The 27,542-nt window shown below is 38.6% G+C and overlaps 1 protein-coding gene across 3 annotated transcripts in view; it reads right to left on the bottom strand.

Moving 5' to 3' along the window:
- The window catches only part of LOC128744240 (homeotic protein female sterile-like), a 41,482-nt gene extending 16,842 nt beyond the window's left edge, over positions 1 to 24,640 (bottom strand). The window contains exons 1-7 of one of the 3 annotated variants that reach the window (XM_053841092.1): positions 23,489 to 24,640; positions 12,256 to 12,326; positions 9,207 to 9,264; positions 6,261 to 7,310; positions 5,042 to 6,068; positions 4,790 to 4,960; positions 4,225 to 4,344 (exon numbers count right to left, since the gene is read on the bottom strand). In XM_053841092.1, the coding sequence (XP_053697067.1) occupies positions 4,225 to 4,344; positions 4,790 to 4,960; positions 5,042 to 6,068; positions 6,261 to 7,310; positions 9,207 to 9,248 (2,410 nt within the window). In that variant the 5' untranslated portion in view covers positions 9,249 to 9,264; positions 12,256 to 12,326; positions 23,489 to 24,640. Of the gene's footprint in view, positions 1 to 4,224; positions 4,345 to 4,789; positions 4,961 to 5,041; positions 6,069 to 6,260; positions 7,311 to 9,206; positions 9,318 to 12,255; positions 12,327 to 23,488 lie in introns of those variants that run through there. The other 2 variants (XM_053841093.1, XM_053841091.1) reach the window with 2 other exon arrangements.
- Between the last annotated feature and the right edge of the window lie 2,902 nt (positions 24,641 to 27,542).

The raw sequence follows: 27,542 nt of genomic DNA, 5'->3' as shown, positions 1-27,542 counted from the left end.
CCCGTTGGTAAAAGGCCTTACTTCGTGGGGAAAATGCTTTCTAATTTAAATACACAGAAGTGTACGTGAGTATGTATGTCTGTTGTTCCAGCATAACTTCGACCATAAACCAATAGCAGGTTTACTGCGTTACGCGTTTCAGCTTACTATTCTTTCTTCGGACGCACGAAAACACGTCTTAATCCCTAGGAATGTTTCATACTAACTAATTTGCTTTACTTATTTAACAAATCAATTGTTTCGTTAAAGCAGATCAATTAGAATTTCAGTTACGATTTTAACACACATTTTTGCTTAGAGGGCGATCTAGTCCATTTACTGTTACTTGTTCAACCTTAAGCAGATAAATGTTTAATTGCGGGATGCACGCATGCATAATATGTCCTGCACTTATTGCACTGATTTCGCTTCTTTAACTGCACCAACTCAGCCAAGAAGCAAAATTCGAAAATGTTGTGTATTGGACATTGTTAGAACCAATTATATATCCATAAGACTGCTGAACTAAATATTGCTTTATCTTAAGTATTTACGGTGGGTACACTCCCAGTTCACACCGGATGGTTCACCAAGAGCGCTCTGTATGACCACCCGGCTACACCACAGTGAGATAAGCTAAATTGGTGCAGTTATTGCAGTACAGCCCTGGATGCACGAGAAGTTGACGCAGGGCTATTATTATTTTATCTATTAAATAGATTTCATAGTTCTTCGATTACTATTTATTATTAACGGGTTGGTTCTCGGTGTAATATTTCTTCCAATTGTCCATCAATGCTAGTAATTTGTAGCCTCCCAGTTGGCCTCGAGGTATGATGCTGGCCTAATAAGCCAGTCGTCGTACGTTCGAATCTCGGCTGGGAGAGGCTGTTGGAATCAATAGGATCGTAGCAACTGGCCCTGCAATTATCTTGTATTCTAACAGCTGACTGCGAAGTCTGTCGTATAAAAAACAGAAGGTCAAGTTTCGATAACGGAATGTAGCACCTAGGCTTTGCTTTGCTAGTAACTCATTAGTGACTAAGTGAACGTTCAGTTAGTGGACTACGAATGCTATCGGAGATTTGCAAAGAAACAGTTAGGGGAAGGGCGGCAAAGACGGACACCTTAAGGTAAAGACTCTATATCTACTCAAATATAACTGTATTGATCGCAATTTTCCTACAAACTGAACCTTTAAGTCTCTGTCTAATAAAGTTAAAACGTGTTCTAGAAAATTTCTTCCAAAATTTATGCTTTTTTAAATATTATAAACATTATGTGGTCGGTGTTAAGTCAGACCGAACCAGGGAGTAACAAAACTGTGATTTCGAGAAAAACGCGTTCAAAATTTGCTAGGTTTATATCTATCAATCGTTTGAAATCATCTCATATCTCTGGCTGTTTGCAACATTTATGTAATTTGATTAGAGTGAAATATAGCTTAGGTAATCCTTGATCGTTTGCTGTCACTAACTCATTTTTTAAACTTTGCGACTTGGTCCGGTCTGATTTAACACCGACCATGTATAAATCAGAGTTTCTGCTAATGAGCGGGAAAGACGGACACTTGTTATGGGAGTTGTTATGCTCGCAAAAAGGTGTCACGCGTCGTCGAATTATCAGTTTTAATAACATATTTCATCATGTATTAAGGAAAGAATTGGTTTGGGAAAACGCCCTTCCTTTGAGCGAGAAAATAAAATGGTTCCCTTCAATATTTTAATTGGTGATGAATTAATCGTTTCTAAAAGTTGGCCCATTCCAACTTTTATATGACTTCTGGTTACTTTTTCCTTTTTCCTTTGTTTTTTCCTTTTTTTCGGGTTATCCAACTGGTCGCTTAATAGCGTATAAAACTCTGCGCTTTGCCCTTTTGTGATGTCAACAAAGTATCAGGGAGACCTCAAACATCAGTTCTACCTGACGAGACAGGCACTGTCGCCCACTAAAACACAGGTAGAGCCCCAAGCATAGCCGTCACGCCTATACCCGCAAGCGGAGGCGTTTCGGCCCTGCACGGACTCCGCGAACTGACTCTAAGATCTCTCTGCCGGAATGTCAGGCCGGAATGTCATATTTTAAATATAATGATGATGATGACGATGATGATGATAATGATGATGATGACGATGATGATGATAATGATGATGATGAGAAGAAAAATAATAGATCGAATTTGTAAATTTGCTTTGGACTTTTTGTACCACTCGAGTTGCAATATGTGGTATAGTGAAGAAGTGGAGGATTCGTCAGCCCCGCCTGACACCGGTCTTCAACCGCGCGCCCGCTTTCAGTTTTCCAACACAAACAACCACAAATGAACCAATAGTTAAGACAAATTTCGGAGCATTAGTGGTTATCACCTTATCAGGGCAAATTTAATCTTTCATCCCCTTAGCATTCACAGTGCATTCCCACGATACAAAGTAAATTGAGCGCAGCACAAGCTGGACGTTCGCGGTAGTTCACAGAAGCTTCAAAATATAGACTCGCCCGCCTTCCAACCCTCGAGACCAAAGTGCTGTAAAGCTCTGGGCTTAAACGTCTCTTTAAGACTCGACCCCTTCCCATCGACAGAGCCCGCGGGCGGCCATCAGAGCTCAGGACAGCCACGGGGCCAGTGCAAAAATCCTACTCTATCTAGTAGCACCGCCTAGCCGAAACTCGAACACGCGACACGAATTGACATAATTTTCCCATCTGCTACCTAAGAAGTGCTATTACCCGTAATCATTACAGAGTGGTCCTTCGGCATCCAATCGGATCTGGTATCCCGCTTACATCCCCTTACTAACCCTAAGCCCCCGACCAACTCAATCAATCCGACATTTTTCGGAGATATTTGTGACAGTTGTGATAAATAGGGATGAATCCCAGAAAACTTCATCTATTGTCAGAGATCCCCATACTGGCCTTATTCTTAAACGGAATAAAAGCACTTTCTGAACAACGCAACAATCACATTTGGTAAATTTTTACCCCGAGTCCCACTTGAAATCACAAAAGTATTTTGATATATACCCACATTCAGAAGTAAACGTGACCGCTGTTAATTTACTGATTAGTTAAAAAGCCCTACACCACGACAAGGTTCAGTTTTATCGTAGGGTATATGACTTCTGGTTGCTTTTATATATATAATATGTTAGTGTTTGCAATGAATACTGAATACTGAATATTCAAAAATTCACCAGGCTTCCAATGGATATTCAGTGAAGGATCAAACTAACGCAATGTCGTCGGTTTAGCATAAATATGTTGTTTTTCAACGATTTGCCAGCTTTTTTCTTCGCACACAAAATTACGTCGCTTAGCGTATCTACGCATTTTTTCTTTGTTTTGCTTATAAATTTGACAGCTGCGCTGCTAAAAATCGGCAGTTTAATTGAAAAGTGTTCATTCAGTCTATAGAAACATTTCCCATCATTGATTTGCTTCAACAAATTATTGTTTATGAAATATGACAAGTGGCCGTCTTTCCTGCAGTGTCCGTCTTTACCGCCCTTCCCCTAACTGGTGCGGCTTATTAAACGAAGCATCCCTCATCAATTCTGGGACTAAAGCGTTGTTAGAATTCGTGTGTGATTTCTTACTAACTGTGCCACGATAAACTGTTAAGATTAGTACGGTAATAGGCACGAAAAGTTATATTCGGTTATCTCCGATTTCACACGAGACATCAGTTTTGATAACATTTCATTAACTGAAGTTTTTGGAGCGTCTTAGTAGAATACGAAACCTAAATATATTTTTTATTTTTAGGGAACATTTCATTAGAACATCGATCCAAACTGTCGAACATAAGGAATGGTTGCACACTTTACGAACACATTTTACGCTCAGGACATCAAATTCGTTTAGACAAAAATAAAAAAGAATATAGCTCATGGGCTGTTGGGACTAGAAGACCTGGTCACTGTTTCTCAGAAACGGAGACGAATGAAATCGCAGGTTTATGGTTATCGTTCCAGACTTGGGTAGCAAAAATGTGCCGGCACGTGATTGGTTGACTCATCAATTGACAATGCTTTACGTTTATGCATTTATCAATAGTGAATATTGGAAAATGAATCCTTTCACTATATATCGTTTCGTAGAAAAAATTCTGCCCAACCTTTCGAATTGAGAACTGAGTCAAGCTCGCATTTTCTTATTTTTTGAAATGGAAATGGCACACTACTGCCTTCGCTGCCTTCCTGTAAAACGAAGTCCTACGTGAAATGTTCAACAAAAATTACTCACCTTTTTTTGCATTCTTCTTAGCAGTGCCCAGTTGACCGGTCACATCCTGTAGCCGCTTCTCGAGCTCTTGTTTCTTTTCTGCCATTTGTTCGTCCTTGGATTTACCGGAAACTTTCTTATCTGTAGAAAATAGAAACATCGGAAAAGAGTGTAGAAAAATTAGTTCAAGATTGAACACGTTCCATTATTGACGAAAACTTCATGAAGTGCAAATACAACGATGATACTAAAAAGAACTAAAGTATTGTCTATCGGATACCAATAAACCAAAACTGATATGCATCGACACAATTTCTTCCAATTAACAGACACTACTGAAGTTTCATATAATATGAACCGATGCATGAATCGGTTTACACATTTCCTAATTCTGTAACACAATAAACAGGCTATATTGATGTACAATCTCTAATAATATCAGTCAAAGAAGGTGCCAATAAAGCTTTGACACAACTAGATAGAATTGACAGCAGGATCGTGAAAGGAAATGCAGAAAGTGTGTGATGATAGTGAATGAGATATAGACGTATTTCAGTAGCAGTGTTTGTTAAATTGGAAAACTTACAGTAGGGCTTACGGGTTTTCTTGCGCAAACAGGACGCCACATAGCTTTCAAGTTCTCGCAACGTTGACGGCTTGAGCGTTTCGAAATCGATTTCAATTTCGTCTGGATTGGAATCACGTAGCGATGGCTCCCGACTTTGAATAATATGTACAACACGGCCGAGTTTGTCACCTGCAAAACAATCAGAAAACGTAGAAAAATAATGTTATAGTTGCATCATAACAAAACGACCAAAGAAAGATGTAAACCAACCTGGTAGTTTATTAATATCGAGTGATAACTGTCTTTTTTCGTCATATGACATTGGTTTGGCGGTATCTTCTTCTTCAGAGTCAAAGTTCGCAATTGGTTGCGAACCCTTCTTCTTATTGGGACCTCGAGGGGCACCAGCGCCTGCTGCACCAGCTCCTTTGGCTCGCTTAGCGGGCGCGTTTGGAGTCGCTCCGGCTTTCGGTGCTCGTTGGCCTTTCGTTTTAGTTTTGGTTGTGGCCGTTGGCGGAATTGCCGGAGCTGCACTGGTAATTTGTGGTTGTGCAATAGCTGTAACTTGATGGATCGCCTTTACAGGAGCATGCGGAGTGTTGGCGTGCACTTCCATACCCTGCTTGATATCGCTAGTTCCCGTTGCTGAGAGCTTTTTCTTTTCCTTCAGTTTTTTCTTGGCCTTCTTTTTCAAAGATGCCTCTTCAGCAAGCTTTCGCATACGCTCTTGCATTTCAAAAAGTTGCTTCTCGAGAATTTTTAGTTTTTGACTGCACTCCTCGTCTGTTTCAGAATCATCCTCACTCGCGTTAGAGTCACTTGAAGACGAGGAGTCGCTTTCCTTGCTTTGATTGGGTGTAGCGTTATTTACCGGCTCATCCGGTATATTCGCTAAGCGCATCTCAAAGACGTCCTGCAGTTTACGACCCATGGCAACGACGTCGTGATCTGGCGGGTTGTACTTATAGCAATTAGTAAATATAAGCCTAACGTCAGCGGCAAACTCATTCGCTGATTTATATTCCCTATTATCCATTTTCCGCTTTACGGTGCCCAGGTCCATTGGTTTCTTGATAATATCATGATAATCATGAAGACCGAGCAATTCCGCATCTACCGGTTTGTAAAAGGGCCAAGCGTAACCCGAGTGTTTCTTAGAAAATAGTTCTTTCAGAATCTCATTGCACGACTTAAGCGCATCCGACAACTTTTCCTTGTTTTTCGGTGGATTCTGCGCAGCTGCCGAACCCTGGTATGGCGATATAGGGTACGACGAGGACTGGAATGGCGCAATTTCCTGAATAATAGGAAAGATAATTATTAGTAAATTAACTTTTTACATAGCTTGTCCTGAACAACAATATAGATTAAAATAAAAAGATTGAACATACACCATCTATAGCGATAAAAACAAATTGGTTAAGCGGAAGCTCTTGAAATTCGCAAAAACAAACCATTCGCGACAAGTAACTCCGCCTACCTTATTTACCTGTCTTCCAGATTCTCTGCGGGTTGCGATTTTCGGATTACTTGGGTCCATATTGGTACTATAGTGCGGATCGTAAGCAGTTGCAGTCGGTGTCGTGGTGTCAGCCTTTCTTTTAACACCTTTTTTGACTTTTGCGGGCTGCTGGGGAGGTAAAACCGTTTCAATTCCGGACTGTGAACTATTCACAATATAGGGCGACGGCGTAGTAGGCGGGACCGGTTTAGCAACAACCGGAGTTACCGGTGTAGCGAGGGAATTGTGCGCTGCACTTACAACGGTTGATGTTGCCGTTGTGGTCGTATTTGTGCTGCCGGGCACAGTCTGTGGAGGTAGTGTGCCAATGGGCGGAACACTTGGTACTACAGTCGCTGCCGTTGGCGTTGCATTGTTTGATGGAACACTTGAAGTAACGGCACTACTAAGTGCAGAACTAGGACGAGCACGCACGGCTACAGAAGTAGGCGTTGTGACAACTGGAGTCGCCGCTGTTACCGTTGCTGCCGATGTATTTCCGACTAGGGTTCCCGGAGGAGCCAGTTGGCGCACTGGCGGTTTCTTTTTGGCACCCTTTGGCGCTGGCACCTCCATTTCCACTTCATCCTTAGGCATAAGCGACACTTTTGTAAGAAACAGTTTTTCTAACGTCTGTGCCATCACTACAACATCCTCACCGGGTTTGTTGTACACGTAACAGTTCGAGAACATAATGTTAAAGTCTTGTATGCACTCTTTGCTTGTCCAGTAATAGTTATTTTCCAGACGTTTTTTTATCGTACCCAAATCCATCGGCTGTTTGATAATCTTGTGGTAGTCAGGCAGGTTCAGTTTTTTCGTGTCCACTGGCTGCTGGAAGGGCCACGAGAACTGATGCTTCCAGACGGCCTTCATCACTGTCTTCAGTAGGAAAAGCAATTGATTCGTGAGCCGACCTGGCCGCTCTGGTGGAGGCATGACGGGAGGTTGAACGATGCCGTTCACCGGTTCAACGACCGGTTCTATGCGTGGCGGAGGTTCGTCCATTTTCTCCGATGATACTGGTGGTGCTGTTACCTGGAAAAGATAAGCATGATATAACCGTTTATGTAGATTAGATCAGAGCGATGGATAACTGTCGCATATTTAAGAAAGTGTAAAAAAATCGTTGAGAAATATCAAAACTTTCAAGCTTAGATCAATTTTTGTTCTTAATGTTAAACGAATAGCCGGTTATCGTCAAAAAAAAAGTTAAATTATAGGTACTTTAAGTCGTTGGATTTTCAACTTCGCCAGGAAAGTATATTCCTGTCCTGCGTAAAATATTATTCACGACGCAACACAATTTAAATTGAAACAATTTTTTGTCATTTGTAATCCAAAAAACATGGTGATTTGGCAAAACTTCAAATTATCTAGTTTTCCCAAAGGCTTAGGTTTATGCTATCTTTTTTATAACTTTTAACGTTATTAGTAAGCTCGTTCCGATAACTTTCAGATGATGACGTGGTTTCTTCTCAACATAATCCAAGCCTAATGATCTTCGAAGGCCATTGCAAGGTACACTCTCGACAACTTTTAGTAAGATTACAACAAAGCTCAATAGCTATACGGAAAAACCATTACAGATTGAGGTCTTGGTACAAGGGACATGACAAGATATGGTGAAGTACCAGGTGAAATAGTCGAAAAAGTGGTTTATAATTAGACATTTCAGATGCGTGACAACGTAAGGTTTACAATTTCAATATTTTAAAATGATTTTAAAATAACTGAGAATGCGCTGTGTAAACAAACATTCCGAAAATATATGTTTAAACTGACGCAAAATTCATCTAATATTAACGAGCAATCTATAAGTTATCACATTTTAGGAACTCATTTGAATACATATTTTCTAACAAAAAAAAAACGAAATGATGCCATATGAAGGCCATTCATTTGTCAAAGATATTATCGATGTTTATAGGCTGAGGCCGATGACAGCCAATCTCGCCACTATCGATGTTTACATTTCAGTCAATTTTGAAAAACCTCTAAAATTCAGTGTATAGCAAGAACGACTAAGGCTGTGAACCATTTCGCGAAATTTTTAACTTTTTGGTTAAAATTTGACAGTTCGATGGTTTTCCGAAAATAACCCTGCTCGGGAGCATGGTTAGTTTTAACCAAGTTCTGAGAGCCAATGAGATATGCACAGGTGAGGAAGAGAGCTTCGACAAGTTTCACTGATTTTTCGTTAGATTTTTTTTTTACATTGGTATGGATGCTTATCGCATTATAAATTTGTTCAAACAACCCGGGTTGAAATGAGATGAATTTTATCTATCAAACAAAAGCAAATGAACATCAAAAATTCCTCCGATTTTAACTCGGACAGAAAAAACAATATTTTCATCCTCACCTTATATGCTCTCATTGAGCAAAAAAAACCGTCATATATGAAATGGTTCACATTCTGAACTGATTTTAACCACTCAAGGAGAAATAACCATTGAACTGTCAAATTTTAACCAATAAGTTAAAAATTTCGAGAAATGGTTCACAGCCTAAGCAGCATTTAGCATGTACAAAGGGAAAAAAGATTGAGCTCTTTCTCTACCCGATCCATGTGAAAAGAAAATTATATTAGATTGCTTTGCAACTTTCTCACATGTCAGTCATTCTATTTGCAAATCCTATATTTTATTTGCGAGTAAAAGTAAAACACAAATAATTAAAATTAAAGGTGATGGAAGGTCGCATATGTACTTATAAATAAACACATTTCGCCCGACATTTACGTTTTACAAACAGCATTAAACACATTAAATACACTATTCTCAAAATACGATAAATTTTGAAATTTATTTTATTAAAGTATAGGCGAGTTTAACAACACCGATACATATAACGATTTCTCCGAACTATAATATATATATATATATTGAACTGCTGAATCAAATTAAACATAGAATCATTTGCATCACTTACAGGTGGAGCGCTCGGTGTAGATGGTCCTGATCCTTGTTGCATAGTGGTTGAACTAAGCCTGAAACCAAATTCCTCGTTGGCACATAGGTCATAGTAATTGTCTTTCCACATCTTCACTACAGCCCACCTGTTTGTATACCGAAGCTTGGGAAACTAGACTTGTACCGAAATTTTTGAAGCGCAACTAGCATCCAACACTTTAGTTTACAAAAAATGCATAATATATTCCTATTTACAGATTTTCCACAAAGTTAAATGCAGGGTATTGATTTTTCATTTCACACCAGCACAAGCCTCCCGAAAACCACATTATTAGGTTACCACTTCTGCATCCTTTCTGCCACATTCGGCAAACAGGACAGGTTAGCATCTTTTGTCGCAGGCTGTCCTACTGCAGCTGCACTGTTGGAGACGATGGTTATCCATTTTGCTTTCAAGTTTTCTACACATGCCAATGGTTTTAAAAATTTTACCAGTCATATATTCTAGACAACCAATCTGTCACATTTCTGACTTGTGCTTTTGGTCAAATCTACTAGAAATGCATTCCACAATACGAAATCATTCACACAAACGCATTATTATTAAAAGAATCGCGATATCACAGTAGCAAACGAGGAACCAAAACTTGATTCATGCGAGATCAATGTACACTCAAGGTCAAGATCTTACATTAAACGTGATTTGTGGGACATTGCACATTGTATAACAATAAACTACATAACACAACAATAAAGTCACATATTAGTAAACTAATTTTCATCCACTGATTGAGCTACAACAAATATTAAACTTAAAATTGTTAAATTTGCTTCATCGACTTGAAGTCATGCGATGTAGCGTCTTTTCTTCACGTTCAACCACCGAAAGTGTTCAAAAATACAAAGCTATCAACGTGTTTGTGCCGCTGATTCCATTCACACTAGCAAAGTTTGTAACAACTACCGTGTCTTATAGAGGAAAGCAAAATAGAATAACTGGACCTAATTTGTTTGTATGGTGTGGTGAGTTGTCTACCCGATTGTCGGTAAGTCAGCACTGCACATACTCATTTACGTCATCTCGGCACAGGGGAAGCGTCGTCATCAACTATCTACACAGGCTTTATGAGTGTGCTAGTATCAAGAGCTAAATTGTATTCCCTACCCGAGACCGAGTAACCATCGCAGCCGCAGGTTCCCTCGTATTTACACGAAAGTGAATGATAAAAGGAGACAATCGATAACGGGCGGCAAAGAGAATCGAGAACCGACCTACGTGCGAATAAAATGAATCAAACTGGCCTCGGTCGGTTGTTAGCCGGTGTTGAAGAGAACCGCAAACGCGCGTCGTCAGGCGCTTTAAAGTGTGTGAGAAAAAAATAACCAATTTTTGCACAGATATTAGTGCAACGAACCATCGTCTCGGTCTCATGCCGTGACCGCTACTAAACGGTGCTGCGGGGGAAGTTTACTCTTCATAAAGCTCCTCTTGTGGTGCAGACGGACGTGTTTCTTTGCATCGTGCACGCAAGCATAAAATCAAAAATTACTTGCGCCGAGTCGACGTGTAAATTAAGTTTAATTCAAAATTTAAACTTTACTACCTACAGGTAGTCAAGGAATCGATGATTGTAGTGTGAGTGCAGTTAAAAGCTGCTAAGATAGAAAAATTCCACCGAAAAGCGCCCGCGCGAAATCAGGTTTGCCAAAATACCAAACGCGCGCTAAAATTATGGGCTCATCCAGTTTTGCGGGAAAAAGATAAACGTATAGCAAAACTAAAGTTATGCTCAAACTCCCTGCATTTTGTTTATCAATTATAAGAATTATTACAGCGTTAAAACTAGGTGTATCACATTCCTATGAATGTCCACTCAAGGCAGAAGAATGCTTCGCCAGGGAACGATGTTTAGTAAACTTTGCACTGTTATACTCTCAGAATTAATCTGCATTGAAAAACCTTATCATATCCGGAGTGATTCACGATTAGGGCGCAACTAGCAAAATGTAAACAAATCGGTTTATTATGCCATCAGCCTTAAAAAGACTGATAATATGTATATCTATGGCAAGATTCCTTTCTTCTGTGGTAAGCGATAGAATTATTTGAAAAAAAAAGTGAGTGGCGATCAAAGTGTTTAATCAAAACAGAAGACAATTTGCTATTTAGCCCCTTTCATTGTTACGAAGTAACAGGCTTATTTACAAATCGTTTTGTAGACAGGCGATAGAGCAAAACTCCGTTGTTTTCAAAACACAGGCGCATGTAAACCAGCGGGGTGCTATCCGTATATCTTAACAAACGGTGTTTGACAGTCGACTTAACGAAGGGCGCTATTTAGAAAAAGCGCCCGCCTGACAGATGAATTTGCTGCCAACATTATCGAGTGAGACGTACGCAGTGACTTGCTGTTTCTTTTTCGCATGTGCTGGGATGTTGGCGACAAAAGCATGGCTTCCATCGCATGTCCCTGATGTAAACAGGCGAAACTACATAAAAAAACAAAACAAGGCGAAACAGCACCGGGCGAATCTCATTGTCAAAATGCTTTGAGGCTCATTTCAAGGGGTTCAACTACAAAACTTAGATTATGAGCATGAATGCACAGATCTAATGCAGTATAGTTTGGAAACCATATGATTGCTTCATTCTACACCAATTTATGTCTTTAAACTCGATTTTTCTGACTTTTATTTAAATTACGACTTGAAAATGTACATCCTCATTGTATTCCTCATTGTATTAATTTTGCTAGTTGCACCCTAATCGAAAATCACTCCGGGTATTATAACATTTTGTGAATAACTGTGGTTGGTACTGTTTTAGGGTTTAAATAATGTAACTCTAGTGCTAAAAAAATGCAACGAAATTTCGCTAACAAATTTTAATTCCTAGTTGAAACGAGCTGATCAATATTAATTTGAATGAATGAAATTTTGAAATGATGCTATTTAATGGAGCTTTTCAGTCTTGAAAATTTAAAAAGATACGTTTCATATCCCAAGCATCCGGAGGAAGACCGCGCAAGATGTGGAATTGAATAGTCCTATGAGTTCATATTACGTACCGACACGGGTCTCACGAGGGCTTGTGCAGTCAGCTGAATACCATCACAATTTATTGGGATTCCGAAGAATGCTGAAAAAAAAAACAAAAAAGAAATTGATTATAATACTTACAACATTTACTAATTGACGATAGTCATTAGTTATATTTTACGCTAAAAGTCAAATGGACGCTGACGGATGCGTTGAAAACGGCTAAATTCCTACAAAATTTTAACTTAACACATCTAGGAAAAGTATATGCATATGTATTAACCTATTATGTCCCGGGTATACCTAAATTTGGACCAAATGTGTGTAATCCATTATATTATGGCTCGAATGTGTCGGGAAACTCAAAATCGTCATTTGGAATGGTTTCAAGGCCAAAATATCGCAAGTTTTATATTTCATACGCTCAGTTTAAAACAAACAAATTACAAAGTTGTTTACATATTTCTTATTGAATTTTGTGATAGACTTTTGTGATCACAACTTTGCACTGTTGAAAATACAGAATAAATTAGAAAAACTGACACATTATCTCACACACACATCAAATTGATGTCTTATCTCTCTTGTAGTGATTTTTTCCCTTTTTTTCGGGTTATCAAGCTGGTCGCTTAATAGCGTATAAAAGTCTGCGCCAGGCCCTTTTGTGATGTCAACAAAGTGTCAGGCAGACCTCAAATATCAGTCCTACCTGATGACGAGACAGGCAGTGTCGCCCACTAAAACACTGGTAGAGCCCCAACACGTCTATGCCCGCAGGCGGAGTAGAGCCAACACGAAATATGCCCGCAGGCGGAGGCGTTCCGGCCCAGCGCGGACTCCACAAACTGACTCCGAGATCTCTCTGCGAATGGCCGGAATTTCATATTTTAAATAAAGTGATGATGATGATGATGATGATGAATAAAATGATAGATCGAATTTATAAATGTGCTCTGTCCTGTACTGCTTGAGTTGTAAAATGAGTAGTGAAGAAATGGATGATTCGTCAGCGCCACCAAACACCGGTCTTCAACCGCGCGCCCGCTATCAATTTTCCAACACAAACAACCACTTACGAACCAATATGTCGACCAACATTTGAAAGGGGCGGATAAGCCAACTGTCAAACAGAACGAGTGAGAGTTATTTTTTGCTGGAGCAGCATAGGAAAATGAACTCTCACTCGTTGTTTGACAGTTGGCTTATCCGCCCCTTTCAAATGTTAGTCGACATATAAAAACAAATTTCGGATCGTTTTTGGCTATCAACTTATCAGGGCAAATTTCTTCTTACATCCCTCGGCATTTAACCACTGTCCCAAGACAGGTCTGCAAAATAAAATGATCGCAGCACGACCTGGACGTTCGCGGTAGTCGACAGAAGCTTTAAAATATAGAGTCGCACCCGCCTCCCAAACCTCGAGCCCAAAAAGAGCTAGTGCGCAGTATCTATAACGGAAATCCGTCACCAATTTCCAAAAACCGACCGCTAGAAATATTATTATTGTGAATTAAATGTAAAGTTTTCCCATCTGCTACCTTATCACCTCTATTATTACCCGTAATCATTGTAGAATGCTCCTTCGCTATCCAAACCAGGTCTGCTATCCCATTTACATCCCCTTACTAACTCTAAGCTCCGAGGCACCAAAGATATATATTTTTGGATAGAACTAAATGTAAACTCAACTATCTGAATAATTTTAGGTGAAATTAAAGCAAAATTGTAATTGTGTGGTACATACATATTGTACCGGGATGTTGAATCTAAACATACTGTCGATAATTGTAAGCGGTAGGCACCATATAATTGTCCTAGAGCTACCGAAACATCAGCATTCAGTCTAGATTTGAACCCTTTTGAACATCTTTTTAGATAATCTCATTTCTAAATGAGAAATCATTCGATTTCTTATCACAATAACTTAAACCGAGCTCTTGTAAAAAAATAGTCAGCAATTCACAGAGGGATATTTGAAAAATTGTTAATTTTATCCCAAACAGATTAAAACAGGTCATCAAGAATGTAAATGGTCCTACGAGGTAGTAGATGAGCGAGAAAGGACATTTGTTTCAACTAATAGTTAACTGTCCGAATACTTTTTTGGCTGCATTTTTGAGGAATTCAAACTATATGCACCCTATCTTCAAAACGGAAAGCTTTTCCCCGAATTTTTGTTGTGCATATAATATGCTTTAATTAAACATTGTTTTAAAAAATATGTGTTACCATTCTTTGCAAAAATACTGTGCAAAATTACTAAAAGAAAATTTTATGCGCTGCTGTCCGAATACTTTTTTGGTTGACTGTATCTTGTATTCTTGTATTCAGGACACCACTGACCAGATCTGAGCATGAGTATGAACACCAGACACATCGTAGTAAAGTTGCACAGAGAAATACGGCAAACATTTTGGAATAATTTACAACCTTCAATAAGCAACAATTCGGTAGCTTCGTCTTTGAATAGATCAATAACGACGCAAGCCGCGTCCTTGTGGTGGTTAGGAAAGGGTTTTTAGTTCAACATTTCCTTTTATGAGTACGAATTTGCCACTGTCTGATCCGAAAATAGGTTTTGATGTTTAAATTCTTGCTTTACAATTAGTTGCATGCGATTGTTTATAAATGTTTGTATATAGCCAGTTAACACTTGTCAATAGCATACCAGTTTCAAACCTAGCGTGCTACATCAAACAAAAAATTTCATGCGATATCGTCGCCAATCACCAGAAGAAGTGATTGCGGTCTAATGAAAGTCTTAGTGGTGGAGCAGATAAACTGATATACAGAGCACGGGCATATAGAAAATATAGACTCGGAAACTACAAAATCGATTCGCGTGAAAATTTTCAGGCAAGGGTTTTTGGGACCAGGGAAGGTTTTTATGATAGTTAAAGACCCCTCCCTCCTTAAGAGAGGGGGCTCCCATACAAATGAAATACAAATTTCCTCATAACTCGAGAACTAATCAAGCATATGGAACCGAATTTGGCATGTGGGGGTTTTTATGATTTGAGACCCCTCATCCCTGTGGTAAGGGGATAAGGACTCTCATACAAATAAAACAGTAATTTTTGCGTAACTCAAAAACTAATCGAACTCGACAAATTTTAGACTCTTCCATAAAACATTAGCCAATAACAAGACCACCAAAAACTACCTATAATAACACTAGCTAGATGATTCAGAGCGAGACGGCCGCAGGCCGCGATTGTTTTCACCAACCCGCCGTCGGAAGCGCCAGCCACTGCGGGTGGACAGCCCCCCCGCAGAGATCACCTCTATCTAGGTTTATTTGTTTTCCTAGGTCTACTGACCTCTATTACTATCCGCTACTATAATATTGCTATTCGCTTTATTTTATCTGGCTAAGCAATGGAGAAAATTGTTCTCTAGGAATTGTTCTGCAAGGAAAAATTGCAAATTTGTATATTAAACTACCCATGCTTTTATAGTTACGTAACTGGCAAAATGAATTTATCTAAGGTTGAACTCCTCAGAAACTTGCAAAACTCTAGATTGTGACAAATCCGAGATTCACGATTAATGTACAACACAGTTTAATTTTTGGCAATACGAAGTTTGTCGGGTCAGCTAGTATTTAATAATGACCAACCAGGCAAAACTTTCCTTTGGATAATTATACAGTTTAATTGTATTTATTAATTGTATTGTTTTTTGACGTAGGACTACGTCTTAGGGCAAGGTTTGAGATAGGGTGTCATTCCGAAAAAAAACGAAAAATGCGAGCGTCACGAAAAATGATAGGTTTTGAGCGCTAATAGCTTAGCAGTTCCTCGATCGATTTTGAATATTTTTGCACTAATCGGTCGGAAAAAATACGCATCAACCCCAATGTAGAAACCTATTGATTTCAGAGTCCGCACTATTGGAAAATTGAAAATAATGAAGCCTTGTCGCTCTGACAATCTTTGCTTCGTGATTGGTTGCAACGTATTTTTAGAGAAAAAGTGACAAAATCTCCCCGTCCCAACAGGTCGAAGATTCTTTGCGACGATTGAACCTGGACCAATTTGATATCTGTGCTTGGGAAGTACGCCAGAAAGAGTGACAAAGTCTCCTCGTCCCAACAAAATTCCTTACGAATGCGATGAAACTTAGTCCAATCTGTGCTTGGGAAATATGCTAGCGTCAAACCACTCCTCCTCTTCAACCGGAGTTATAGTTTAAATATTAAAAAAAGCAAAGCATAGGTGCTCAATTCCGTTATCGAAACTTGATCTTCTGTTTTTATACGACAGACTTCGCCACCAGCTGTTAGAATACAGGACAACTGCAGGGCAAGTTGCTACGATCCTATTGACTCCAACAGCCTCTCCCGGCCGAGATTCGAACATACGACGACTGGTTTATTAGGCCATACCTCGAAACCAACTGGGAGGCTTCCTCCCAGCCTCGCTTTGAACCTAGTCCAATTTGAGGTCCTGAACGTAAAAAATTTTGTTTATAAAACCACTCCATTCATTCAACCGATATCACCTTTAAACATTAAATCTGGTCCAATTTGATGTCCTGAAAGTGAAACTTCATAGAAAAGTGAGCGACCACCCTTTCCTTTTGCCAGATTGCATTCATCCTGCTGAAAGAATTTGTTCGGAACTGTTGTTTTACTCGGGCTGAAGGGATATTTGTGCATGTGACGTGACGCAGTAATTCTCAAAGTGAGGAAACTCAGCGACTCACTTATCGAGAATAGTTTTAAATATTTCATTTGCTTTCAACCATGAAAATAAATAAAAACATTTAAAACATTATCGACCTGCAAAAATTTGAATTTCTCATTTGAATTTCAGGCATAGACAAGCCATTTTAACATAACAATTTTTTGATGTTATCAAAACACATATATACGTAAATAGTGTTTGATGTTGAAGTAAGATTTGAGGCGCTATTACATTTAAAAGCAATCGAATTTTCTTCACCTGCAGTTAGTCTCAACAAACCCGTAAAAAAATTACATTCAATTTTGTAGTATAAACTTGTGAACATTGAAACTTATGGTAAATTTATTGTAAAAGTGTCTCAAATTCAAATTTAATTCATATTTTTGTTTCATATTTTATGCAATAGAATTGGCCATATTTCATCACACATTTACTGCCTTTTTTAATTATATTTTGTTTTTCCGCTTAAAAAAATTGCCATAAATGGACGATAACTTTCACTGTAAATGAACATTTTTGTTCGCGAAAAAGTAGATTTTTTTATTGTTAAGATACTTAACAACCCGTCATTTTTATGGTAAAATCTCTAAAAACCAAGAAAGTTATGGTGGACTACAATAAGTTTGATGGTTGAGTTATCTTTTCTGACAATAAGTTTTATTGTTTTTACTGTATTTTGTATCCTACTGTTACCATAATTTTTATCTTCATGCTACGGTTATTTTCTTCCGGGAGTGCTGCATGTAGCATGATGTACATGAAGAATCGTATTATTACATGCGTGGATACATGCTACTATCAGACTATCACTACAAAGGGACTTAAGGGCCAAACAGAATGCTGCGTCAACGCGCCCGTCAGCGTTATTCTGACAGTTTTCCCATGGGTTTACTGTCAAATTGCTGCTGACGGATGCGTTGACGCAGCATTCTGTTTGGCCCTTTACGTAGTCCTGCGTCACCTATGCGGTCATAACTTGTACACAACCCCTCTGATTTTTTTTGTATTTTAACTGTATTCCTTCTTTTAACAATTACTAAGTACAAAAGCATTCAAACTGGTAAAAATATTTTTATAGTAGAAAGTACCTATATATACATAGTTAATCATTACTTTTGGCAAACTACTGTGTTGTAATAAAATCGCCGCATGTTTGAGACGTCTTGTGAAAGTGAACGCAGACACTGTCTCGTATTTAAACTTTCACTTGAGCATGGAATCATGAACAAGTGTACGTTCGGTTCATAAATGAACGTGCTAAAACCGAATACACTATTTTGGCATTGAATGGTCTGGAATTTTAGTGAACTAATATTTACTTTCTCCCTGGGAAGTCTCCTTGAAAACAAATCTTGCGAAACTTCTTCCGCTATTTAATCATACATTCGAACGAACAGTATTGACTAGCAGATATACAGTTGGTGTAGTAGCTGAGTTATGCAGAATTTCGTATAGACAATCTTGTACGTACATACATAGTTATGGGTATTGGTGATTGGTTGTGTTTTGTGTAGTCTGCAAGGAAATCCCAGCGCCGCCTAGTGCTCAATCAAAGCTCCGTGCATTGCGAAGTGCGAAAATCAAAATTTCAAGATAAACATTAGCTTGTCATTTGAGACAGTGATACGCTCATTCCTAGCAAATAATATTACGGATATTTCAGAAAAATATTTCAATTTAATAGTTTAGCAGCATAGTTGTGTGTAGAACCTCATGCGAGTTACAGAGCCTCTAGCTTGTAGTGCATTAGAAAAAGCAATCATGCATCTTCCATGACATGTTCTTGAGAACTTCGAAAACCCAACAATATCAAAAAAGCAGCTGCACTCAATTGGCACGACACGGTCAGGCGCTCTCATCCAGAATATTCGATTGGCCCCTTTTTACAATGCGACTTACGCCTTTGCCGCCCGTGCTTGCATGTTGTGCTTGTGATAGTGCGATCACGATAGTCTATCACAGTTTGAGTGAGTGTCGCATTCGACCTGATGTGTGTATCAAAGGAAAAAGAACACGCCGCTGTCAGTGCTGCCGTCTTTTCGCATTCGTAAATAACCTTTGCTCTCGCGCATCACATGTCGAGGGCTTTTGTTTACCTTTTCTGATACATTTCCAAAGAAACGATTAACATAATAGTCGGCCAATACGTAAAAGGGACAAAAATGGAAACGAACTGAGGGAATGATTTTTTGCTAAGCAAGCATTAAAGTCTATCCAGTGAATAGATGTTGAAAATAGAGCTAATATTCATGTGTTGGTACTGGTAGAGAAGCAAACAATTCTCTACGCGCATTCAAAATGCTGGATGGGCACGAACTTTGAATTGAACGAAAAAATAACCTCTCACATTTCACTTTTATCTCATTTTCACATATTAGGTGCAATTAGTTTGATTGTAACACTAGTCTGCGGATTTTGGCACGTCTTTCGCAAGATGTTCAGTTTGGTTGAAAATAGAACAGAATGTCATACTTTTCTCGTAAGATTTTGTTAAAAATAATTTTTGATTAATTTATGATTAGTTAGGTGCAAAATTGGCTAAACATTTTGTAATGGATTTCGTACTTCACAAGTAGTGTATATTCTTTTGCATTTTTAAAATTATTGTGAAACAATATGGCAGCGTAACTGAGCAGTGATATGCATCAAGTGATTAGCGATTGACTAGGAAATACCAGATAAAACACCAGAGAACAGAAAATACGTGAACATTATCAAAACGTAGACTAATATTCTTTCGTAGTCAGCTTGATCATTTTGACTCAATTTTGATTCATTTGACAGTATCGTCTTTGCCAAGCAAAATTTGAAAAAGGAACTTTGTAGAACTAATTATTACCAATGGGTTAGCAGTATTTTAACACCGTAACTTTCTCGAGAGTCCATTGATATTAGATATGGTTATTCATCAAGTATCAATAAAAACAATAGATCGTTAAGAATGTTCACCATACGAAAACTAGTGATATTCCATACGTATTTTTGAGGCGTAAGATATGATGAACATGGCGATGGTAAAACCAAAAAAAAACATCGCTTATTATTTAATATTTCTCCCTACATGTCGAATCTCGAATGCGGCCAATATGCCTCACTTGCGATGGCGCGTCAATAGGATCGTAGCAACTGGCTTGCAATTGTCCTGTACTCTAGCAGCTGGCTACGAAGTCTGTCGTATAAAAACAGGTCATGTTTCGATAATGGAATGTAGCACCTAGGCTTTGTTTTTTTTACGATGGTGCAATATGGCCCACTGCAGATGTAACTATAAAAATAGGATAACAAATCTGAGTTAAATTTATTTACTTCAGTTTGCCTTTCAAAACATGGGAGGAATAAATTATTAAGGTGAATTTAGTTGTCATCGATTCTGCCAATTTCATGAGTAGTTTTTTTTTGTTTGAAACAAAAATTTTGTTCACGAAAATATATTCGCTGTGTTCAGATTAACAAGAACGCCGTTAACGCCCTCCAAATTCCAAGCTACTCAACTACGCGGAGAATAATGCCACAGCTGCGGTATAATATGCCCCTTGCAGAAACGAAAAAGTGCACCAGAAGACCAAAACTCAATGTATTTCATAAAACAATCCAATATTTTGAAAACTACGGAAATAATTTTAATTTCTGCAAAATAGAGTAGGTGTATCAATGGTATGGTATACTCAAAATCCCACTCAAATACTAAACATACTCATAGTTGTAACGTAGATTTTGAAAAGCACGATAGATATAGCCAATTATTCTTAAGGGGGCACATTATAGGTTCTTCCCCCATAAATCTCGGGTACTTTTTCAAAAGTACGTAAAGCCCTGTATAGATTTGCTAGCGAAGTGAAAATCCCATAAAAAAACGTTCGACTTTTTCCTATGCTATTCCAGCAGAAAATATTGTGAGTTTCATTGAAAGTTATCCACCGCGCTGCTCAAAAATGAATTGCTCTTGCATGGTTGCTGGGTCGATTTTGATATTATTGGAAGAACTTACACAGAAATCATAAAGTTTTAGTTACCTTTGGCAACCCAGTTACCTGAACAACATGTTTGTTTACAACATTTTGGCAACAGTTCTAGCGCGGTGTTTCCTTTAGACCGCGTTTAACTTCGGGCAAGCTCCCAATAACCCTCATTCGGTTTGTCTCGATTTTGCAGATTGGCCCTTTTGAAAAGTTGGTGCCGAAATGCACTTTAACACATCAGTTTTGTAGGAATCGGTTGCTAAAATTAATAGTTGGCTAAGTGTTCAGAGTTTTCTTTAAAACACATCTATGTTGCCATAATAATCGGAAAAGAGAGACATAAAGAGTCTCTCAATGTTACTTAAGTCGTTTTGAAAAAGTATTAGTAAACTCCGTTGAAAAATTCTATTATAAAGGTTAGAGTGACTATATACAGAGTGGCGACAATGTCAAAATTGGAATGATAATTATCTGTCAATGCTATTCCAATCGAGCAGACGACCTATCCAACACGTATGCAGAAAAGAGAAAGAAAAACCTTGGGAAAACCGCATTGCATACATTTGGGATGACATGTCGCCACTCTGTATATAGTCACTCTAATAAAGGTTATACAGTTGGATATCGATTTTAGCATGGTTCGATTTTGGCATGCCTCGATTTTGGCAACAAAAGTATTCGTTTTTGGCAACACAAGATATTTTACCTTCAAAAATGTGCTTAAATATCAATCAGTTTCTGCGTACATGCTTTAAATAACGAAGAAATGATGCACTCAGTATGTTCGTGAAAAAAAGTTATGTGGTTTCGAACAATATTTTTATTGCCGTAGGACTACGTCTTACCGCAGGGGTCATTAACTTATTTGCACCGAACGGATAGCTTTTAGCGGACTTTTTAAACATAAAAATGGATGCAATCGTTGATTAATGATATTTAGTCAATTTCTAAAGCATTCACATTAAATTTTTTCATATCGAAAAAGGGTCTCGATTTTGGCACGGTTTCGCTTTGCCAAATACGAAATCCTACTGTAATAGCAATAGTTTCCGAAATGCATAACCAGTGATTTTGATCAAATCTGAGTTATCGCCACACGCACAGATCATGATCTGTACAGTTAATGACAAAATGTGAATACATATTTAGCTTTGCAAACAAGATTTTGCTATCTTATCACTTCTTAGCAGTCGTTCCAGCATTCCAGTTTACCTAGATGCGAGAAAAAATGTTACTCATGTTGTTTGTATTGTCACGCACGCACAATCGATGGTCTGTTTGTTATATTACTCAACGTAATCTAGCATTGAACATGATCTGATATATGGTTCACCATAGTCTGTACAGAACACAATGAATCTAAGCGTTTTTGTTCTTGATTACTATAAGCGATTTTTATTTCATCCTTGGTTTTGAGCATTTTCACAACTATTTTCATTTATGCAAGCGGACGCTGTATTTTTGTCAGTTATGTACTACAAACTTTCGTACGGTATACTTGGCATTCATGTATATGTGTACTCAAATCGCTTTCTACGCGAAGGATGTCCCGCGTAAATTCCGAATTTCGAGTAAAAAAACCGCGTAAATTCCAAAATTCGCGTAAACAAACTGTGGATTTTAACACATCGCGAAAAACGTTTTGAGCACATCCGCGTAAATTCCGAAAACCGAGTAAAAAAACGACGTAAATTCCGAAAATCGCGTAAAAATAGTCACGTAAAAACCGCGTAAAAAGCGACTTCAGTGTACTTTAATATAATTTTTAATAAACCTAATCAAATTGGAGTTAAATCAAAAACCTAATCAAAGTTTATTTTATTCAACATTGATATACTTTTAGTACCACTTCGTTGTCGTACATTCATTCAAAATAATGGTCAACCTAGTAAAACGCGTAAATCATGTTGCTATAATATAATAAAGTATAATCAGCGGATACAAACTGAGATAAACTTTTATTAACTTTTACAATTTTTCAATATGAGAAACAATGCATATAGCTCTTGTCTATGTTGAACAATCAATTCTGGTATTAGTTTTCAAAAGGTCGCATAATGCATGCAAAAGGGTTGGTTATGCGACCTCCCGAAAACTAAAGCCAGAATTAATCTTACAACACTTCCCGATTGAAAAGCCGAAGATTAACACAACAAAAAATGACTCATGCACACGCAATACATGCGCATACCGCTGACAGCATTAAACAGCAACTAGCAACATTACCATTGTACTACTACAAGCAGAAGAAACCAGAGGCAAGCAGGAAGAAAGAAAATTTTGCTTGATACTTTGATAGCCGTCTAGTCATAGCACTACCATTGGACAATCCATTTATTCATTCTTCTGAAATTTTAGATAGAAAATTTTTCAAAAATAGTTATATCGCTTCTTATTGTCCAGCATTAAAGCTAGGATAAATTAATATATATTCGTTTTTCAAACAAAAAATCAATTTTCAGTTTTCGTTGAGCTAAACATGGCGGGCGGCATTCGACAAGCATTTTAACATTTTTTTTTTCTCGCAGAATTTTAGGTCAAATCCGTCGCATCGCTAATGAACTTCAAATGATTAGATATTCCTTGGTGTTGAAAACATCATTGTTACTAATTACCTGTGTTTCTAGTGAGATAATCCACATGAAATTGTAATTAAAAAGTACGGCCCCAGCAGCACAACACACAAGCCACTAGCGAAGAACACAGGCGCTTCACTTGACCCTTGCGCGACACACACACAATCACAAACAATGTCTGCGAACACGTACCCAAAAGGCGCCGCGAGTCGATTCGATTTCAACGCAGCACCCGCAGTAGTTGTGTGTATACTCTTTTTGCTTCCAATTTTTTTTTCGCTGTGTATGTGATCAGTGCAAGTCAATCTCCAAGCACGAAATTTCAAAAAATTATATTTCACTTTTCCACATATAATCCTGATTTTTCACTGGAAACCGCATATAATTGACAAAGCACACATCATTAACTATCGTTGCAAACCGTTCTTTCCAAGAAATAATCACTTTTACAACCTGTATTTCTTGAAAATAGTGCAGAAAATTTTACACCGAAAATTCTATCCTTGGCAGAAACTATAGTGGTAGTCGTGCACTGACAGCTACATTCGGCTGTACCAACGAACCAGTGCGGTGACGAGTAATCCGACTACGATCTTGAATGAAATAAAATGGCGGCGAACAAATTTATAACATTTTCCTTCCGCCAAGTGTTCCGATTGATGTCACACCATCCAAATTCGCTTTCATAACTTTTGTGAAATTTGCATGGTTTAGATAACATATACGTTAAATAGCATTACTATTCTATAAAATCTCACAAATTACTATTTGTTAGGTAAAGAAAACCATTCGTGATCACATTATCTGTATTTCATTTGTCTTCCCATGCTGATAACTTCAGTTGCACTCGTTTGAAGTGTTTATGCATGTTTTGTAGTTAACACGTAAAATCGACTGAACCATCCGTTCTTGTATGAATCATAAATTCAGTTTCGCGAATAACGAATTTTTTGGTATAGTAAATATACACGTACGCGTGATATTCATTCGCAAACAAAATTTGCTTTCGACAAACGCAAAAACCACTCGCATTACATTACAACGAGACTGAACGGTTTGTGTTAAAAGCAAAATCACCGGATCGGCACGCAACGCGCACCCACACATTCAAAGGATTCGCTCGAAAATCCGACCGAATTCCCATCAGAAAACCATCAAAACAGAAATACTTCCGGCTATCGAGCGAAATTAAAAAACTTGTGGAATCATCTAAAACTGTCACATAATTTTTCAAGCAACTTTTTTGTAATTTGCTTTTCCAGTGCTCAACGAGGGGTGTTTGCAGCAGAGATGCCAGATTTACTGTTTCCCGGCCGTAGAGTGACTATATACCACCCCATCGGCAGGCAACCATGTTTTCGCTGCCAACATCTCGTGTTTGCGGAAATGAGATAGCATGTCAGCACTGCGTTTCACTCAACTGCCAGCAGTCTGATTTGGGCCCGCTGTCAAATTTTGAGCCCAGGACATGCTGTCGCTGACGTTCACTGCAGCTCGTTATAGAGATGTCGATGGGGTGCTATATACAGACCCGCTTAGGCGTGTCCGGCAGAAATCGAACAAAAATCTGGCAGCGAAAAACTTTTTCTGCAAGACATTCTGCCGGATTTCTGGCCGCCGTCACCCGTGAAAACTAGCAGAAATGACACATCCGATTCGGGCAGAAATTTCGCCTTGCGGTTTTTCTGCCGGATTTCTGTTCGATTTCTGCCAGAGGTTTCGAATAAAAACCAGTTTTGTATCGATTCAGCTCTCCCTCCCTTTTTGGAGGGTTGTAGCAGCAGGAAGCGTATTACAATAAATAGGTCAACAATTAAATTATACCTGCTCTGTCATGTTCCATATTATTCTCTTACCTTTTGCCCGAAACTGCAAAACTGACGAACCACTTTTCTCCTGCCTCAAAGTGTCACATTTGACATAAAGAGAATCGAGCGAAAAATGAAAACTTTTTCTGTTCGATTTCTGCCAGGCATCCGACTTTTTCGTAAGCGGGGAGTGGCGACAATGTCAAAATTGGAATGATAATTATATCTGTCAGTGTCATTCCAATCGAGCAGATGACCTATCCAACGCGTATGCAGGAAAGAGAAAGAAAAACCTTGGAAAAGCCGCATTGCATACATTTGGGTAACTTGTCGCCACTCTGTATATAGTCACTCTACCCGGACAGTGAAACCTTTTTGTACACTGAGAAAACTTTTCCTATCCAGCTTTCCACGAGCGATAATGGCGGATATTGAGCACAAGTGGGCACAATCTTTTGACATTCATTGGAGGAGCGTCGAGTTCGCCCTGACGGAGTTATTGCAAATTGCATCAAAGACGCGAAATGCAAGAAACTTGCAGACATTTTGCAAGCTAAATTCCAGCAGTGGGGGGCTCCGTAGCCGCAAGGTTACCGAGTCTGCTTTGACAAGCGAGTGGTCGTGAGTTCGAATCTTAGTAGAATCAAGCCATTCGATGTTAAGTGACTTTAGCATGGGTTTATTCTCAGGCCCCTCCATTTACCCTTCCTTCGTGCTGAATTCTATATTTACCCTCTGAGCACAGAACAGAAGTGGAAGTAGAAATCCAAACACGTACACGCTACTTTCTACAGATACTAGCGAACCTGGCGGTGGCGAGTCACTTTTTTCCACGAAAACACACGAACGCATACGAATGCACACGAAAGCATGTGAAAGCTGCTATGCGATTGGCAGCGACCGTTCTGCTTATATTGCTGTTATTCGCTTCTGTGCGAAAACCTTCCTAAAGAAAAATAAAAACAAAAAAGACGCTGTTACCAGTTTTGATCGCCGAATCGTTCGGACTTCCACTTCTGTTCTGTGCTCTGAGGCCTCTTGACAGTGCAAATGTCCCTCCTATAGTTAAGTGTACTGGTCACAGGTACGAATGAGTCCTCGCCAGGGACGGCTATAATATGGGATAGTGCTGACAGCGAGGAATAAGTGGGTAAAGTAGATCAAGCTTTGAAGGAAGGGTAAACCCCAATACACGCAAGCACGCATACAATTTAAAATAAGCATATCGCTCACTCAATAGCGATTATAGCAAAAAGAAATGCAGTGCAGGTCATACAGCAAACACCCGGGCGATATTACAATAGATCAACTATACTGGTCGCAGTAATGAGTCCACACATGGAAAAAAAAAATTCCAGCAGTGAGCCGTCAATTATTCATGTCAATTTATTGGGATTGACACTTGCAATAAGTTGACATAAATATTTGACAGCTCGCTGCTAGCATTTTACTTGTAAACTGTTTGCAAAATTTTTGCATTTCGCGTTTTTGATGCAATTTGCAATACTATGAATACATTCATGATTGTTTGTTGTTCGAATGTGAAAATGTAAACATTTGTTCAATTTTGCAAATCAGCCAAAGAGGAACATAATTGAACGGACAAGTTTTATGGATTGTGGCCAAGGGGTTTCCAGCAAGGCGTATCAGTGCGTAGTAACCAGAGATTACTTTTGTAATCATTTACGAATTAATTAGGTAATCAAAGGTAATCAGTAAAGTAATCAATGATAATCTTAAGTAATCATTGGTAATCATGATTAATTTTTAGTAATCACAAGGGATTGATTAGTGGTAATCAGAGGTAATCAGTAAAGTAATCAAAAGTAACTTTTTTCTAAGGTGCGTAGTAATCACTGCTGTTGGAAACCCCTTGATTGTGGCTTTGCAGTTTTCGTAAATTTCAGGGATGTCCAAATACGCAACGGAAAGTTTCTTATCAAGTCGAGACGCTGTTCGAGAGCAAACTTGACAACGGCTCGACCAACATTAAGTTAATGTTTGCGTTAATGTGAAATGTTTCCACTGTTTAATTCGCACGATTGTAAACAGTATCCTGAGCCGGTGCTTCCAGAAAATTATGGCCGCAAACCACTACAAAAGTTTGAATCCGTTCGGTTATGTTCCACTTCAGCTGATCTGCAAAATGAAACAATGTTTACTTTTTCACATCCGAACAACAAACAATCATGAATGTATCCATAGTAACTCCGTCAGGGCGAACTCGACGCTCCTCCAATGGATGTCAAAAGATTGTGCCCACTTGTGCTCAATATCCGCCATTA

This window comes from Sabethes cyaneus, chromosome 3, assembly GCF_943734655.1.
Source record: "Sabethes cyaneus chromosome 3, idSabCyanKW18_F2, whole genome shotgun sequence".
Taxonomy (NCBI): domain Eukaryota; kingdom Metazoa; phylum Arthropoda; class Insecta; order Diptera; family Culicidae; genus Sabethes; species Sabethes cyaneus.
The sequence above is the reverse complement of the archived record's forward strand: the minus strand, read 5'-3'. Positions and strand labels throughout refer to the sequence as shown.